Below are 19,560 nucleotides of genomic sequence, written 5' to 3' on the forward strand. Positions count from 1 at the left end.
CATCTAATCGAGATCCGGAATCAATAAAATATAAAAAATTGTACACTACTTTTCACCAGGGGCAATAGGGCTCTAGTCAAAAGTAGTGCACTATATAGGGAATATTGTGCCATTTGGGACACAAATCCATTTGGTGTCGCACCTGGAAGGGGGTGACTTTGAAATAACTTTGAAAGAGAGAGTTATATAAGGGGTCGAAGCAATGCCTCACACTTTGAGAGGCACACAGGGACCGGAGGAGCGGAAACTGAGACAGATTGGCGTGTAACTGTATTTGTAGCTATTTATTTCGAAAACCCATTGCTGGATGAGGAAGACCGTTTTATAGAGGCAAGAGTCTGTGTTCTCTCCCTTTCTTTGTGGATCTGTGTATATCCCTGTCTCAATGCATTTACATTCATGTTGTGGGTATTGTGCCTATATTCTGTAGTTTGTTTCTGTTTTTGCAAGTGTTGAGGATCAGTCTAAAATGTAATTATCCTTCTGCTACAAGGATGCAAGCACATTAATTTACTCAAACAACCAACTTTCATACAGTATAACACTGTACATTTAATATGAAAAAAATCAAGTTTTGACCTTGTCATATTCAAAATGGGTCTGTTTCTCTTTTGCATCTGTGCTTTTCCATATGCTACGAAAGTCCATAATTTGTTGACATCATGTAATTATTGGAAACAACCTATCGCTAACATGCTAATTCTAATTTATTGTTAATAAAGTTGTATTGCATTTATTTGCTTCAATGTGTGTATTTGGTTTGTTTTTGCAGAACGGGATGATGGTGAGAGTGACAGAGAACTGTCCAGAGCTCAACTGCACCCTCAAGGAACAGATCCTACCTGACAACAGGTGCTGTAACATCTGCAAAGGTTGGTCCTTCAAATATAAAGTTGCTTGCTATTGGTTCAGCCCTCATTCCCTCTCCCCTTGCAGTATCTCATTGGCTGAGCCATCATCTTCTGCTGCCCAACATGTACTGAGTATGAATCATTCCTCATTGTTGTCTACCACGGGTCCCACCCTTAATACCCTTTGTCTTCCATTGGACCATCCCAGTGATTAACTTCTTATGGGCAAGTGTGGTGGTAGCGTCACACCTGGCCAACATCTGGTGAAATTGCAGAGAGCGAAATTCAAACTGCAGAATTATAAATATTTCACTTTCATAAAATCACAAGTGTAATACATCAAAATAAAGCTTAACTTCTTGTTAATCCAGCCGCTGTGTCAGATTTCAAAAAGGCTTTACTGCGAAAGAACACCCTATGCGATTATCTGAGGACAGCACCCCGCATACAAAAGCATGAAAAACATATTTCAACCAGGCAGGTGCACCACGAACGTCAGAAATAGCGATATAATAAATGCCTTTCCTTTGATCTTCTTCTGTTGGCACTCCAAAAGGTCTCAGATACATCACAAATGGTCATTTTGTTCGATAATGACCTTCATTATATCCATAAAAACTCAGTTTAGCTGGTGCGCTTCAGTGATAAATCCACCCAGTTTCCCTCCATCAAAATGCATACAAAATGAATCCCAAACGTTACTAATAAACTTTAGAGTATTTTCTATCCAAATCTACCAATTATATGCATATCCTAGCTTCTGGGCCTGAGTAACAGGCAGTTTACTTTGGGCACGCTTTTCATCCGGAAGTGAAAATACTGCCCCCTACCCAAGAGAGGTTAAAAGGCCCTGGCACCAATCATGAGAGCATGGAGAAGATAACAGCCAATCCCAGCTTGATGCTTGTTCGAGTGGAGCCAGTTATGTGTCCCAAATGGCACCATATTCCCTATATAGTGCACTTATACTGTATAGTCCACAACTTTTTACCAGGGCCCGTACGGCTCTGGTCAAAAGTAGTGAACTATGTAGGGAACAGGGTTACTCAAATGGCCATATTTGTCTCTTTACGTCCTACATGAATGTTTCATCCGTTGATGGTTGAAGTTCGGAGCAGAATGGTCTGTATAATTTCTACCATTTTGGCAGCGAAAGGACATCCATGGGTAATTTTGAAAATAGATTGAATACACACAAACCGTTAGAGATAGGTGACTGTGAAACTACTGTGAATGAGAGATATGTGGAAAAAATATGCCCACCTTGGAGATTAATATGGTCAATTTCACCTGAACAAATTCTAATTAGTTAATCCAAGCCTTATCATTTGGTCTATGTATTTGGCCATTCAGTCAAACATCAATGCAGTGCAGAGGAGAGTATTTTCCCTTTCAGTACATCTCCCACTCATAACCTGCCATTATCTCCTTGGACGAGGCCTTTTATATTGGATATATTGGATAGTCATTAAATCGGCTTATTCTACCTCTTCCATTGTACTGGGATTGGGTGATGTGTGTGCACGCTGTACAGTGGTTGCTCAACAATTTTTTTTTTGATTATGCTGTGAGATTTAGAGGTCATTTGTGGTTTAGTATGGTACCCTACAGATGCTGGTTCGATACCCGTGCCAGCTGCAACCGGGAGACCAATGAGGCGACGCACAATTGGCCCAGTGTCGCCCGGGTTAAGGGAGGGTTTGGCCGGCCTGGATGTCCTTGTCCAAAAAATAGGCACAGTGGGATTTTTGTTTCTCTCCCGCAAAAAACAGAAATAAATCATTCTAAATAACAAACTGGCTTTATTTACAAATTAGTAAGAATGTCTCACCCCATGTTCAAGAATGGCCCACTTTAGGTTATTTGAAAATAAAATAATCTAAAATTTTGTTCTTTTTTAAACAAAGCGATTTATTATTATTATTATTTACAATTAGATAAAAGCCCCTTAGATATTCTCACAGATCAAGTTTGCCCTCACAAAAATTGCCCTTGGATATTCATTTAGAATCCTCCAATCCTCAAAATGAAATTATTGACGGAGAGTCACGTCATTGAAAAACATTTATGGGGATATACTGTAGGCCTACTGTAGGCGACATGAGTCTTACTAGTGTTGAGTAATGTGCTGTTAAGTGTTGTAGGTTTATTCATTTTATTTTACCTTTACATAAAGGTCTACTTACTCTGTTGGCGTCTTGACCCAGTTTATGCCCGCATTTGCAATGCAAACCATCACAAATTACTATGGGAATAAATGGAAGAGACAAGTGGAACGGGGGAAAAGTAAGGAACTTCTCTGTCAGCCCTGGAGGCCTTTTGAAAACATGTTTTCACAAGGGCTATTAGCAGAACAACAGACACGATGTGGTCCCAAAAACACCTCTCTGACATAGGGTCCAGCATATCTCTTGATGATGATTGGGCTCGGGCCGACACGGGCTGCTATATATAATTAACATTTTATCAATTATCTATTTTACATATTTTCTCATTGTTTTGTGATCAAAAAATAAAATGAACATTTAAATTAAATTCTTTAAAAGTTCTGTTTAAGTAGTATTTTGATACTTTGTGCAAGGCAATAATCAGCATTAAACACTTTGTCGATGGGGCCTCCTGAGTGGCGCAGTGGTCTAAGACACTGCAATGCTACAGATGCTAGTTCGATACCCGTCCTGGCCGCGACTGGGACACCCATGAGGCGACACACAATTGGCCCAGCGTCTTCCGGGTTAGAGGAGGGTTTGGCCAGGCGGTGGGCTTTTGATTTCTCTCCTTCTAAAAACAGGGACAGAAAACAACCGTAGCAAACGGTGAATTCTGGCACACACCCTTTCTCCATTAGGCCACATGGCGCACCCCCAATATCAAGGTGCACATGGGCCTATTTATATAATGAGTATGAATTTGGAGGGCAGAAATTATTAAATATTAAAGCAGTAGAGTTTTAAGAATTGTGTGTGTTCAATTATTTGTGACATTGTTGCATTTATGTTATTCTCTTAGTGCTGTAGCCTACTCCCGACCGGTCAAGTTGTGCAGCACCATATTTTCTGACCGTTTAATTTGTAATTTTTCTTGGAATAGAAACACCATAATATTAATCAAATTATTTAAGCTAAGTTTCTTAAAATCAATCCCATATACTATGTTCTTACAAAAAATATTTTAAATTCTCTAGTACAGCCAATATTGAAGACTGTCAAATGCTTCTCAAAGATGCCCTCTGGTGCTCAAACTAACACTAACTAGCATCAATGGCAACAATGGCAACAATGGCTGACAACTAAATAACGTGCCATGGAATTCTGCGACAGCCCGCAAGGTGTGCTACCATATGACACATGTTTTACCTGAAGAACCACTGTAGGCCTGCAAGTGCATTTCCTTTCTATCTCCCTCATGGCATCAGCCAAACTTCCACCTCTGACGTTCTGATTCTTTGTACATGTAAGACCTCTTCTGAGAAAGAGGGAGGGAGGGAGGTAGAGAAAGAGAGAATATGACAGAGAAAGAAAGACAGAGGGCAAGAGAGAGAAATGTCAGAGACAGAGATTATGTACAGAGCGAGAAAGAGAGATTACAGAGAAGGAAAAGGAGGGATAAAGAGAGAAAAACATGTCAGATAGGGAAAGAGAGAGAGACTATTTATCTTTCTTTAATGATACATACTCATTTAATTAAAACCTCAAACCACCCCCGCCCCATCCCCCCCACCCCCCCTTTCAAAAATATATGCAGTGGGGAGAACAAGTATTTGATACACTGCTGATTTTGCAGGTTTTCCTACTTACAAAGCATGTAGAGGTCTGTAATTTTGATCATAGGTACACTTCAACACACAACTGTGAGAGACGGAATCTAAAACAAAAATCCAGAAAATCACATTGTATGATTTTTAAGTAATTAATTTGCATTTTATTGCATGACATAAGTATTTGATACATCAGAAAAGCAGAACTTAATATTTGGCATAGAAATCTTTGTTTGCAATTACAGAGATCATACGTTTGCTGTAGTTCTTGACCAGGTTTGCACACACTGCAGCAGGGATTTTGGCCCACTCCTCCATACAGACCTTCTCCAGATCCTTCAGGTTTCGGGGCTGTCGCTGGGCGATACGGACTTTCAGCTTTATATTGGGTTCAGGTCTGGAGACTGGCTAGGCCACTCCAGGACCTTGAGATGCTTCTTACGGAGCCAATCATTAGTTGCCCTGGCTGTGCGTTTCCGGTCGTTGTCATGCTGGAAGACCCAGCCATGACCCATCTTCAATGCTCTTTCTGAGGGAAGGAGGTTGTTGGCCAAGATCTCGCGATACATGGTCCCCTCCATCCTCCCCTCAATACGGTGCAGTCGTCCTGTCCCCTTTGCAGAAAAGCATCCCCAAAGAATTATGTTTCCACCTCCATGCTTCACGGTTGGGATGGTGTTCTTGGGATTGTACTCGTCATTCTTCTTCCTCCAAACACGGCTAGTGGAGATTAGACCAAAAAGCTCTATTTTTGTCTCATCAGACCACATGACATTCTCCCATTCCTCCTCTGGATCATCCAGATGGTCATTGGCAAACTTCAGATGGGCCTGGACATGCGCTGGCTTGAGCAGGGGGACCTTGCGTGCGCTGCAGAATTTTAATCCATGACGGCGTAGTGTGTTACTAATGGTTTTCTTTGAGACTGTGGTCCCAGCTCTCTTCAGGTCATTGACCAGGTCCTGCCATGTAGTTCTGGGCTGATCCCTCACTTTCCTCATGATCATTGATGCCCCACGAGGTGAGATATTGCATGGAGCCCCAGACCAAGGGTCATTGACCGTCATCTTGAACTTCTTCCATTTTCTAATAATTGCGCCAACAGTTGTTGCCTTCTCACCAAGCTGCTTGCCTATTGCCCTGTAGCCCATCCCAGCCTTGTGCAGGTCTACAATTTTATCACTTATGCCCTTACACAGCTTTCTGGTCTTGACCATTGTAGAGAGGTTGGAGTCTTTGAGTGTGTGGACAGGTGTCTTTTATACATGTAACGAGTTCAAACAGGTGCAGTTAATACAGGTAATGAGCGGAGAACAGGAGGGCTTCTTAAAGAAAAAGATGAGAGCCGGAATTGTTACTGGTTGGTAGGTGATCAAATACTTATGTCATGCAATAAAATGCAAATTAATTACTTAAAAATCATGCAATGGGATTTTCTGGATTTTTGTTTTAGATTCCGTCTCTCACAGTTGAAGTGTACCTATGATCAAAATTACAGACCTCTACATGCTTTGTAAGTAGGAAACACTGCCGATTTTGCAGGTTATCAAATACTTGTTCTCCCCACTGTATCACCTTGCCCTCTATTCCTTGATACAAAACAACAACATACATCACAATAACCAAAACCTCACCACTTCAACAACCGTATAACCAACCCATCTTCCCCAGCTATACAGACGGCCTCACCAACACACCATATCTCCTGGAACATCTCCACACTTTTTATCATTTTATAGATCTCAAATTCCACTCTAAGGCGCGCAGAGAACATCCCATTAAATAATAGTAGAGGGGCTGTTATCCCCCCACCTTTGACCCTGTTCCCCCTTGTTAGCCAAATAACCAACTTTGCCTGAGCAAACAAAAATTCAAACACACATTTGGCCTTTTCCTTATTCAAATACCTGTACTCCATTTATAAACATCCCAACAGTAAACTCCACCCCCTACCTCTCACACAGACATTCCAACAGATACATTAATTCCATTAACTTGGCTCACACAGAAAACGCGATGCACAGTTTCACTCATGACACAGAAAGGACAACCCTGTCCGACTCCCAGGTCGCCCAATGCCAACCAGCTATTAGTGGCCAGGTCTCCATGTAGAACCCTCCACCGGAGGTCCCCTGATATCTTTGGTACTGGGAGTTTGTAGAGCCTCTCCATCTAAAACGCACCACACTCTTCGCCACACATATCCCCTACCACTGATGTGCCTTCACTCCTGTTAGGCTCCTAATGTTCCTCACTTTAATGCAGAGGTTGTAGAGGACTTGGAGTGTTAAAATGTAACAAGTCCTCCATACCCCCTTGCCAGTTTCCTGTCTTTGCTGTCATCTGCAGTGGTGGAAACATTGTGGCCCCTCCCCCTTTGGCTGCTCCAACACCCCCCTTTCCGGCTCAGACATTGCCTCCTGGACCTCCCCCAGGAATTTCTTCCAGCAGCCTAATATACAGTATGTTAGTCCTGTATGTTGTGCCAGGTATTGCAAGGCTTTAAACCCCTCCACAGCCGAAGTTACCCAGTAAACCCGCTGCCATCAGTCGCTTCTGCAGGGTGGCCGATTGAACCGATCTCAAAAGGATTTCTAGATTGTGGAAGATAGGCTCCTCCCACACCCACAGCCCAGGCTACAGACCGCCTTCTCGTGTGGTCCTTAGCCGCTGCCAGGCCCTCAGCACTGCAGAGTAAAAATCAGAGAGACCTGCTGTACTCAGCCTCTCCAGCCTCATGAGGAACAGCTGCCGGTCCAACCCTAATCTATCAGCATGCATTCTGGTTCCCTCCAGCCGACATCAGTATGGTACAGCAGTCTCTGTGCCACCTTTAGTTGTAATGCAGCCACCCTGTTCTCCAGTTCTACCAGGCCCTGTCCTCCATCGTAGACAGACATGGGGGGGGGGTTATGCCACAGACAGTTCATGCCACAGGAAGAATGCCACCCGGTTGTTGATTATCAGCACCCTCCCCCTACTTGGGACAGAAGCCACCTGGCCAGTCTTGACACCACTGCCTGTGACAGCCCCTGTCAGTCCTTCCTGACCCACCTCTCTGAGCCCAGGTACACCCCCAAAATGTTACTCCCGTCACAACTCCACTGGAAACCCCCTGGAAGCAGAGGGGGGCCCTATCCCTCCATGCTATGCATAACATAGTTTTGCTCTGTTATAAGTAAGGACAGAGCCATCCATAAGCCTCTCAACTACAAACAACCGTCTAGAATGCACTGAAAGAGAACAACAGAGAGACAGATAGAGAGAATGTAGAATTCTAATAGATCCCTAAGCACTGAGGTTCAGAGGGGGGTTTTCACAGAGAGTTGGACTGGCACTACTCATTACTGGGAATGAAGGGATAGATGGGTTCAGATCAAGAGAGGAGACGACTGAGTCGTCTACTGTACATGCAGGCCTGTGTCTGCCTGCCTGCCTGTCTGTGTCTGTCAGTCATCAGTCTGTCTGTCTGGTTGTCTGGTAGATTGGCTGTCTGTCTGTGTGCACATGTTTAATGGATTACACTCGCTCTTATCAGCAGGCATTTTTCCTGTAGATTATTTATTGTATATGTGTGTTTGTCTGGGGAAAGCTACAAACTCAAAGCATTGCACAAAATCATAGCGTTTCCATGCCACATTCTATTCTCTTGGTACTATAGTTTTGTGAACTTTGAGTTTGTGTTATAATTCTCCAATTCCTGAAAATTTGATTTTGGGTTACAAGCTTTTTCCAGGAATGGCTCATTTTCTACCTCACCACTTCGCCCAACCCCACTGTCAGCACCCTGTGTGATCTCAGTCAAACCCAGACTATTGAGTCAGAAGTTTGTCCCCCTCTCTCCCAGGCTACGACTTCTGCGCAGAGGGACTCATTTGTGGGGAAAATTCGGAGTGTAAAAACCGGAATACCAGAGCTGAGTGTGAGTGCAAGAGCGGCTTTGCCTCCATCCATGGGGACTCCACATACTGTGAAGGTAGGCAGCTGTGAACTATTTGACTGGGTCTTTGGGTAGAAGACTCTGAACTAGCTGGGTATATGACGTGTAGACTTAGAGCTTGTTTTGTGTATGTGGAAGATGTATTTCTTTATTGCAAAGAGGACAAGGAGAAGAGTGAAGTTGCCCCTGCATGCTGATCTTGGATCAGTTTAGCATTTCCCCCACTAATGGTTAAGGTTGTGGGAGGGGAAGCTGATCCTAGATCTGTACCTAGATTCCTGAATTATATTGAATTATATTATCTCTATGGTTGAGTGGATATGTTGGTATGTGAGATGCCTGGCCCATTCCATACAGTAGATTCCTGAGAGAGAGAGCTTGGCTAACGAGATTTTCAACTACCTCTGGCTTTAGCAGGACATTTCAGAAACAACATGTATTTGTATTTAAGGCAGCAGCTACTCTTCCTGAGGTCCAAAAACATTAAGGCACTTACATTACATAAAACGAAATATAAAGCAGTTCATCATATAACATGAATACACCACTACATAGCTACAATACAACATGTATAATACCACCATACAACAATATTACAATGTATGTGTGTAGAGAGTGTGTGTGCTAGCGCTTGTGTGTGCATGTGTGTGTAAGTACCTTTGTGTGTGTCTCTTCACAGTCCCTGCTGTTCCATAAGGTGTATTGTTACCTGTTTTTTTTATCTGATTCTACTGCTTCAATCAGTTACCTGATGTGGAATAGAGTTCCATGTAGTCATGGCTCTATGTAGTACCGTGCGCCTCCCATAGTCTGTTCTGGACTTGGGGACTGTGAAGAGACCTCTGGTGTTATGCCTTGTGGGGTGTGCATGGGTGTCCGAGCTGTGTGCTAGCTCGGTACATTCAGCTTGTCAACACTTCTTACAAAAACCAGTAGTGATGAAGTCAATCTCTCCTCCACTTAGAGGCATGAGTGATTGACATGCATATAATTAATGTTAGCTCCCATTGTACTTTTAAGGGCCAGATGTGCTGCCCTGTTCTGAGCCAATAGTCCTTCTTTGTGGCACCTGACCACACTACCGAACTGTAGTCCAGGTGTGACAAAACTAAGGCCTGTTGGACCTGCCTTGTTGATTTTGTTAAGAAGCGCTTTATTATAGGCAGACTTCTCGCCATCTTAGCTACTGTTTTATCAATGTTTTGACCATGACAGTTTACAGTCCAGGGTTACTCCAAGCAGTTTATTCACCTCAAAGAGCTAATTTTCCACATTATTCATTACACAATTTAGTTGAGGTTTAGGGTTTAGTGAATGATTTGTCTCAAATACAAGGCTTTTAGTTTTTGAAATATTTAGCAATAACTTAGTCCTTGCCATCCATTCTGAAACTCACTGCAGCTCTTTAAGTGTTGCAGTCATTTCAGTAGCTGTAGTAGCTGATGTGTATAGTGTTGAGTACTCCGCATACATACAGTGCTGTGAAAAAGTATTTACCCCCTTCCTGATTTCTTATTTTTTTGCACATTCGTCACACTTAAATGTTTCAGATCATCAAACAAATTTAAATATTACACAAAGATAAGTAAATGTAGTTTTTAAATTATGATTTTATTTATTAAGGGTAAAAATGAATTGCCCCCTAAACCTAATAACTGGTTGTGCCACCCTCAGCAGCAACAACTGCAATCAAGCGTTTGCAATAACTGGCAATGAGTCTTTCACATCACTGTGGAGGAATTTTGGCCCACTCTTCTTTTCGGAATTGTTTTAATTCAGCCACATTGGTGGGTTTTCGAGCATGAACCGCCTTTTTAAGGTCACGCCACAGCATCTCAATCAAAGTCCGGACTTTGACTAGGCCACTCCAAAACCTTCATTTAGTTTTTTTTAAGCCATTCAGAGGTGGACTTGCTGATGTGTTTTGGATCCTTGTCCTGCTGCAGAACCTAAGTGCGCTTCAGCTTGAGGTCAAGAACTGAACGGACACTCTAGTTCAGGATTTTTTGGTACAGAGCAGAATTCATGGTTCCATCAATCACATAAAGTTGTACAGGTCCTGACGCAGCAAAGCAGCCCCAGACCATCACACTACCACCACCATATTTGACTGTTGGTATGATGTTCTTTTTCTGAAATGCTGTGTTACTTTTACGCCAGATGTAACGGGACGCACGCACACCTTCCAAAAAGTTCAACTTTTGTCTCGTCAGTCCACAGAATACTTCCCCCAAAGTCTTGGGGATCATCATTATGTTTTTTAACAAAAGGGAGATGAGCCTTTATGTCCTTTTAGGTCAGCTGTGGTTTTTCACATTGGAACTCTGCTATGGATGCCATTTTTGCCCAGTCCCTTTCTTATGGTTGAGTCATGAACACTGACCGTAACTGAGGCAAGTGAGGCCTGCAGTTCTTTAGATGTTGTTGTGGGTTCTTTTGTGACCTCTTGGATGAGTCGCCGCTGCGCTCTTGGGGTAATTTTGGTAGGCTGGCCACTCCTAGAAAGGTACACCACTGTTCCAAATGTTATCCATTTGTGGATAATTGCTCTCATCGTGGTTCGCTGGAGTCCCAAAGATTTAGAAATGGCTTTGAAACCCTTTCCAGACTGATATATGTCAATTACTTTGTTTCTCATCTGTTCCTGAATTTCTTTGGACCGCGGCATGATGTCTTGCTTTTTTGAGATCTTTTGGCCTACTTGTCAGACAGATTCTATTTAAGTGATTTCTTGATTCAACAGGTCTGGCAGTAATCAGGCCTGGGTGTGGCTTGTGAAATTGAACTCAGGTTTCCAAAAATGTGATTAACCTCTCTGGTACAACAGAAATCCCATAATTAAAATTCCTCAAACATACAAGTATTTTACACCAAAGTTGAAATAAATCATTCTCTCTACTATTATTCTGACATTTCACATTCTTAAAATAAAGTGATGGTGATCCTAATTGACCTTCAACAGGGATTTTTTTACTAGGATTAAATGTCAGGAATTGTGAAAAATGTTGTTTAAATGTATTTGGAAAAGGTGTATTTAAACTTCCATCTTCAACTGTACATTATCAAGCATTTCACACGTTAGGCTTTTGACTCTGTCAACCACCACATTCTTATCGGCAGAATCAACAGCCTTGGTTCCTCAAATGACTGCCTCGCCTGGTTCACCAACTACTTCTCTGACAGAGTTCAGTGTGTCAAATTGGAGGGCCTGTTGTCCGGACCTCTGGCAGTCTCTGTGGGGATGCCACAGTGTTCAATTCTCAGGCCTGTCGCCCTATTTGCTGGGGATTCTCTGATCCACCTCTACTCAGACGACACCATTTTGTATACTTCTGGCCCTTCTTTGGACACTGTGTTAACACACATCCAAACGAGCTGTTTGGCACACATGCTGCCAAACATAACCTCATAAAACTGACTATCCTACCGATCTTTGACTTCGGCTATGTCATTTATGAAATAGCCTCCAACACCCTACTCAGCAAATTGGATGCAGTCTATCACAGTGCCATATGTTTTGTCACCAAAGCCCCATATACTGCCCACCACTGCGACCTGTATGCTCTCGTTGGCTGGCCCTCACTTCATATTCGTCGCCAAACCCACTGGCTCCGGGTCATCTATAAGTCTTTGCTAGGTAAAGCCCCGCCTTATCTTAGCTCACTGTTCACCATAGCAGTACCCACCCGTAGCACACGCTCCAGCAGGTATATTTCACTGGTCACCCCCAAAGCCAATTCTTCCTTTGGCCGCCTTTCCTTCCAGTTCTCTGCTGCCAATGACTGGAATGAATTGCAAAAATCACTGAAGTTGGAGACTCATAGCTCCCTCTCTAACTTTAAGCACCAGCTGTCAGATCACTGCACCTGTGCATAGCCATCTGTAAATACTGTAGCTCATCCAACTCCCTCATCCCCATACTGTTATTGTTTTTCTGCTTCTTACCCCAGTATCTCTCCTTGCACATTCATCTCCTGCAAATCTATCACCCCAGTGATTAATTGCTAAATTGTAATTATTTCGCCACTATGGCCTATTTATTGCTTTTACCTCCCTAATCTTACTACATTTGCACACACTGTTTATAGACTTTTCAATTGTGTTATTGACTGTATGTTTGTTTATTCCATGTGTAACTCTGTGTTGTTGTTTGTGTCGCACTGCTTTGCTTTATCTTGGCCAGGTGGCAGTTGTAAATGAGAACTTGCTCTCAACTGGCCTACCTGGTTAAATAAAGGTGAATTAAAAATAAATAAATACTGACTGGAGGTGAGGCAGATGAACCTGTAGCCATATTACTTCAACAGTATTTCACTTGAGATCCTCTCTAAGCTTTACAGGAATGTGGTTCTGAATATGGACCATAATACTGTCCCGATTTGGCATTTCTGTCTTTTCGGTAGATGTTATAACCATGTATTGCTACCACTGTATCATCAAAGGTATTATCAAAGTGAGGTTCAGAGCTAGCCAGAATATGAATGTCATCTGTTTCAAGCAAGTTATTGACTTCATGAACCTTGTTTCTTAGGCTATTTATGTCAAGCATTTCATACGTGAGTTATAAAATATCTCTAACGGTCGCCCAACGCGAGTTGTTTTATGCAAGTGATGTCAGAATGCAGTCACTGTTACAAAATGTAATTGTTACGCAACAGGACAGTTAATCCGCACCGACCCTCAAAACAAGGCACGTTGACTGTTTTTATTTATAGACTGTTTCAATTTGTTAATTTCAAATTATTTTCTCACAAGTCTTTATTTTCTAACAACAGTTTGAATTGAGGTGTGTTCCGCCTCCTCATTAATTCACATAAAAGTAGGCCATTTCACTTTTGCGGACAATTTATTTTTTAAGCATTACTGACCCGGACAAACTTCCCCAAGCACTTCCCAATTGTTTCTGCAAATCAAGTCTGCAGAAATTTGCGCGTCTCCAGTCAAAACAGGACCTGCACACACATGTTCACATTTTCCGTCTGGTGCCCGCATCACATTCATTGTTGTTTTCATTACTACATGATAATAACTTTGGAAATGTGTGTGTTTATATCAAAGTAAGTGCCTTTATTATGTTATAATAGTTTCTGTATGTCGTGTTATATCGTTTCTACTGTAGCTCACTGTATGTATGGAGTATAATATATTGCGTGAATTCCTTATAACCGACTACACGCGAGGTAAATTTACTAATTTCAAATAACCTTTATGGTGTTATACTCAATGTTTAGGTAGCTAACTGCATACTTCTATTAGCTCTGTAAAACAAGGCTAATTGCCTCAGAGAAGTATTAGCTTGTGTGGTATTTTGATGCCACCCTGGCCTTATGACCATGGTTTGTTTTCATTTGGCCTATTTAGCATAGCTCTGTTCTGCCCTGCCCTTGTGGCGCTCAACAGTTACTGTTTCTTACTGTTATAACTCATTTGTGATTTTGTCAATTCAATACATTATTTTTATGGCAGTGTTATTATGTTACTTCTTTGTAATTTTGTTTAATTGCTATATCCTGATATTGTATTCTAATTACTAATAATTCCTCTTTACTCGTTACTTTCAGAAACCACAAACACAAACAGTATTTGCCAATATCATAACTGGAGCTGGACATCTTTGGAGCTGAAGAATGAGGACAGCTTTTGTATGCTAACATACACTCCTTAACAGTTGTACTGGATGAAAACACAGCAAGAAAACACATAGGCCAATATGTAATAGTCATCTATTTTATTAAGTATTCGTGATGGTTGAACAATAACATCAAAAACGTGTTTTATTAGAGGAAATTAAAAGCAATTTGCTTATCCCCTATATAATATTCATGCAGTGACTGAACAACAACTGCATTTCCACCCCCCAGCTCTAAAGGCATGGTATCATGGCAGGTCATCTGTCAAGTTAACTGAAAGGACAATCAGTCAGTAATTGCTGCAGATGTGCTCAATAGTGCTTGAGCATGTGATATTCCTCAAAGCATGGTGAAACACATAGAGGTGTGTCACAAGCCAAACACGTGTACTTTGTCAACCTCCTCCTCCTCTGCTTCCATCTAATGGTGCCAGACAGGCAGACTTTGCAGTGCCTCTGTGTGTGACTACCTTGAGCAGCAGGTTGAGGGACTTTGCAGGGAAAATGTCATGCAGTGAGGCGTATGGGATTGTGAAGGACTGTCACCAGGAAGGTATACATTTCACAAACTGTGGTTGTCACGCATTTAGCGAGTTTCCCCCTCACTCCTGGCTCTCTCTTCTCTTGTAGCTCCAAGGCATAGTGATTGGTCTCCTCTACTATGTCTCCCACCAGCTCCTCTGTCAGAAACAGCTTGAAGAACTCTGCCTCAGAGGGAAATGGGACGGTGCTTTGCACTCCAGACTGGAACTCAGCAAAGCAAACAGCAGTGCCAGTAGAGGTAAAATGACTGGCGGCCTTCAAGCTACCACAGAACTCCTGTACTGCATCCACTGTTGGTCTGCCTACATCACCACCAGCATCTTCAAAGGGACCTGAGACTTCATCAGTGGACAAGGGGTCCTCAGATTCAGGGTTCTTAATGGCTACAAGATTGGGGGCAGCTCCTCACTGTCACTGTCGGAATCTGATTCCTGACTTTCATACTGAGACTCATTGTCAGAATTGATCAAAATCTCCAGAATTTCCGCAATTGTGAGTTGTCTCCTTTTGGAAGACATTGCTAATGCTACAGCTTAGCTCATTCGCTAAGTACATATACAACAACAGTGAATGGTTCAGAGCTGAAGTGAGAGGTTACGTGATTGACTGCCTGCACGCGCCACTTGTATCAATACAGAACATGTTTTGTGTGATAAGTTTTTAATAATTTACTGTTTTATTTACGTTTTTAAGTACTGGTTACAATCATGCAATTCCGATTATTGCATAGAATGTCATGGACACATATGTGTGTAAAATACACTTTTGAAGGTTGTACTGATTATGATGAGCTGAGCTAATTCCAGCTATGTGTGGAGGTATATTTGTTGACATACAATGCTTTCTGGACCAAAGTTGATGTAACAAAATGAGGTGAGTGAGGGTTCACTCATTTTTCAAGTAAACTTCCGTAAGTGAATGATGTGAACGATGGTAGATGACACACTCCCTTCAACATGCATACTATAGAACAAACTAATCTGATTTACTCTTATTATCTTTGGTTGATGCGAGAGAAAAAAAACATGGCGGCGTGCACAATCTACCCATCGTCGAATTACTTTCGATTTATGGAAAGTGTTTTACTCAATTATTTTGGTCAATTGTGAGCTCACCCGTGATGTGATTAATTATACATTTTAATTGCTATTAGCTTATTCATATAGTAGTTTCTGTCAGCCGAGAGTTATAAAAACATGACCACTTATGTTACATCAATCTTTCCTCGGTTAGCGCTAGAACAAATGTAGCCTAGATTTTCCGGTTTGGATGATTGTGTTAAGCTATAGCTAATTCTGTGAATGTCTGAAAATTGCTTCCAAAAATAAACAGGTTACATTCTGGACATAACTATGTAAGGACTGTGTTTGTGTAAAATGTTTCTGTGAAAAAACTGTGTGGTCAGCTCAAATGCTGATTGTTGCGTCAATCGAAACTGGACGTTCTAAATAAACGTTCTAATCAAGCGTTCTAATCAGACCGGTTTGATTTTACGCTACAGTGACCACTGTAGAACAATCACACCTGTTTTTTGGTAAGTGTGAAAAGGTTAATATGAGCTATTTATATCAGTTTTATAGGTTAATTGATTGTTTTTAATGCTTTATTGTGAAGCTTATCAGAAGTAGGCTTGCTCATGTTATTTATATTGGAGCTGATAGTGTACAGTGAACTGCACACAGTGGAGCTGCACACTTTCTCAGTGCTAATAGTCTAACTCTGGTTCATAGGCACATGATTACTGCAAACAATAGCTGTAGGATCAACAGAGTAAAGCTAATGGGTAAGAAGACACTCAGGGCCTTATTGCAGAGGTGGCTGGTGGGCAGAGATATAGGTGGATGTAATCATAATGGCTAGAATGGAATAGACGGCAAGGTCTCAAGCACATGGTTTACATTCCAAGCATTATTCCAACCATTACGATGAGCCCGTCCTCTGAAATGTCTGTCCACCAGCCTCCTTTGGCTTATTGGCTACAACAGTTCCAGGGATTGTGGGTAGGACCCAGCCAGGACTACTTCAGTGGGTATGTGAGGACACTGTACAGCAGGGCACTAAGGGACAGTTGAGTTGGATTCTGGGTATAATAGTCTCTAGGCTGTTTTAGTTGTCATGGATTCAGGAGTATGAGAGACCTTGGCCTTTCCTTGGACGTATTGAGTTCTATGAAACCCAGCCTAAAACCCCAAACATCAGTCAATGCAGATGTAGAAGCAATGGCTAGGAAAAACTCCCTAGAAAGGCCAGAACCTAGGAATAAACCTAGAGAGGAACCAGGCTATGAGGGGTGGCCAGTCCTCTTCTGGCTGTGCCGGGTGGTGATTATAACAGAACATGGCCAAGATGTTCAAAGATGACCAGCAGGGTCAAATAATAATAATCACAGTGGTTGTAGAGGGTGCAACAGCACCTCAGGAGTAAATGTCAGTTGGCTTTTCATAGCCGATCATTCAGAATGTCTCTACCGCTCCTGCTCTCTCTAGAAAGTTGAAAACAGCAGATCTGGGACAGGTAGCATGTCCAGTGAACAGGTCAGGGTTCCATAGCCGCAGGCAGAACAGTTGAAACTGGAGCAGCAGCACGGCCAGGTTGACTGGGGAACTCAAGGAGTCATCCGGCTAGGTAGTCCTGAGGCATGGTCCTAGGGCTCAGGTCCTTCGAGAGAGAGAAAGAGGGTGAGAATTAGAGAGAGCATACTTACATTCACACAGGACACCGGATAAGACAGGAGAAATAGTCCAGACATAACAGACCCTATCACCCGACACAAACTACTGCAGCATAAATACCGGAGGCTGAGACAGGAGAGGTCGCGATGATACCCCCGGACAGGGCCAAACAGGCAGGATATAACCCCACCCACTTTGCCAAAGCACAGCCACCACACCAGTAGAGGGATACCTTCAACCACCAACTTAGCATCCTGAGTCAAGGCAGAGTATAGCCCACAAAGATCTCCGCCACGGCACAACCCAAGGGGGGGGCGCCAACCCGGACAGGAAGACCACGTCAGTGACTCGACCTACTCAAGTGATGCACCCCTCCTAGGGATGGCATTGAAGAGCACCAGTAAGCCAGTGACTCAGCCCCTATAATAGGGTTTGAGACAGAGAATCCCAGAGGAGAGAGGGGAACCGGCCAGGCAGAGACAGCAAGGGCGGTTCATTGCTCCAGTGCCTTCCCGTTCAACTTCACACTCCTGGGCCAGACTACACTCAATCACAGGACCTACTGAAGAGATGAGTCTTCAATAAAGACTTAAAGGTTGAGACCGAGTCTGCATCTCTCACATGGGTAGGCAGACCATTACATAAAAATGTAGCTCTATAGGAGAATGCCCTGTCTCCAGCTGTTTGCTTAGAAATTGTAGAGACAGTAAGGAGGCCTGCGTCTTGTGACCGTAGCGTACCTTTAGGTATGTACGGCAGGACCAAATCGGAAAGATAGTTAGGAGCAAGCCCATGTAATGCTTTGAAGGTTAGCAATACAACCTTGAAATCAGCTCTTGCCTTAACAGGAAGCCAGTGTAGAGAGGCTAGCACTGGATTAATATGATCTCATTTTTTGGTTCTGGTCAAGATTCTAGCAGTCGTTTTTAGCATTAACTAAAGTTTATTTAGTGCTTTACCCGGGTAGCCGGAAAGTAGAGCATTGCAGGAGTCTAACCTAGAAGTGACAAAAGCATGGATGAATTCTTCTGCATCATTTTTGGACAGAACGTTTCTGATTTTTGAAATGTTACGTAGATGGAAAAAAGCTTTCTGTGAAACAGTCTTGATATGTCCGTCAAAAGAGAGATCAGGGTCCAGAGTAACGTCGAGGTCCTTCACAGTTTTATTTGAGACGACTGTACAACCATCAATTTACAGTTGATATGTCAGAGGACAAACCATCCAGAGAGACAAACTGATATCTTTCTGACAGATAAGATATAAACCAGGCCAGAACTTGTCCGTGTAGGTCAATTTGGGTATCCTATCTTTCCAAAAGAATGCGGTGATCGATGGTATTAAAAGTAGCACTAAGATCTAGGAGCACTAGTACAGATGCAGAGCCTCGGTCTGACACCATTAAAAGGTAATTTACCACTTTCACGTGCAGTCTCAGTGCTATGATGGGGTTTATCTAAGCGTTTCGTATACATTGTTTGTCTTCAGAAAGGCAGTGAGTTGCTGCGCAATAGCTTTTTCCATTTTTTTTTGAGAGGAATGGGATATTCGATATAGGCCAATAGTTTTTTTTATATTTTCTCGGTCAAGGTTTGGCTTTTTCAAGAGAGGCTTTATTACTGCTACTTTTAGTGAGTTTGGTACACATCCGGTGGATAGAGAGATGTTTATTAAGTTCAACATAGGAGGGCCAAGCACAGGAAGCAGCTCTTTCAGTAGTTTAGTTGGAATAGGGTCCAGTATGCAAATTCAATGTTTAGAGGCCATGATTAATTTCATCAATGTGTCAAGAGATATAGTATTAAAAAAAACGTGTGTCTCCCTTGATCCTAGGTCCTGGCAGAGTTATGCAGACTCAGGATAAGGACAACTGAGCTTTGGAGGAATACGCAGATTTAAAGAGGCATCCGTAATTTGCTTTCTAATATCATGATCTTTTTCTCAAAGAAGTTCATTAGTCTCTTGGGGAATGCTGTTTTTAAGATAGTTTCAAAAATACATTTTTGATTGTTCTTATTTTCCTCAATTAGGTTGGAAAAATAGGATGTTCGAGCAGCAGTGAGGGCTCTTCGATACTGCACGGTACTGTCTTTCCAAGCTAGTCAGAAGACTTCCAGTTTGGTGTAGAGCCATTTCCGTTCCAATTTTCTGGAAGCTTGTTTCAGAGC

The 19,560-nt window shown here is 42.4% G+C and overlaps 1 protein-coding gene across 1 annotated transcript in view; it reads left to right on the forward strand.

Annotated features, from left to right (window-relative positions):
- LOC110526153 (protein kinase C-binding protein NELL1) overlaps positions 1-19,560 on the forward strand; it is a 408,096-nt gene that overhangs the window by 181,371 nt on the left and 207,165 nt on the right. Inside the window, exons 11-12 of the mRNA XM_021606800.3 lie at positions 773-872; positions 8,456-8,584. Coding sequence (XP_021462475.3) covers positions 773-872; positions 8,456-8,584 — 229 coding nt within the window. The remainder of the gene's footprint in view (positions 1-772; positions 873-8,455; positions 8,585-19,560) is intronic.

The sequence above is a fragment of the Oncorhynchus mykiss genome, chromosome 6, assembly GCF_057628025.1.
Source record: "Oncorhynchus mykiss isolate SJ-2025 chromosome 6, ASM5762802v1, whole genome shotgun sequence".
Taxonomy (NCBI): Eukaryota; Metazoa; Chordata; class Actinopteri; order Salmoniformes; family Salmonidae; genus Oncorhynchus; species Oncorhynchus mykiss.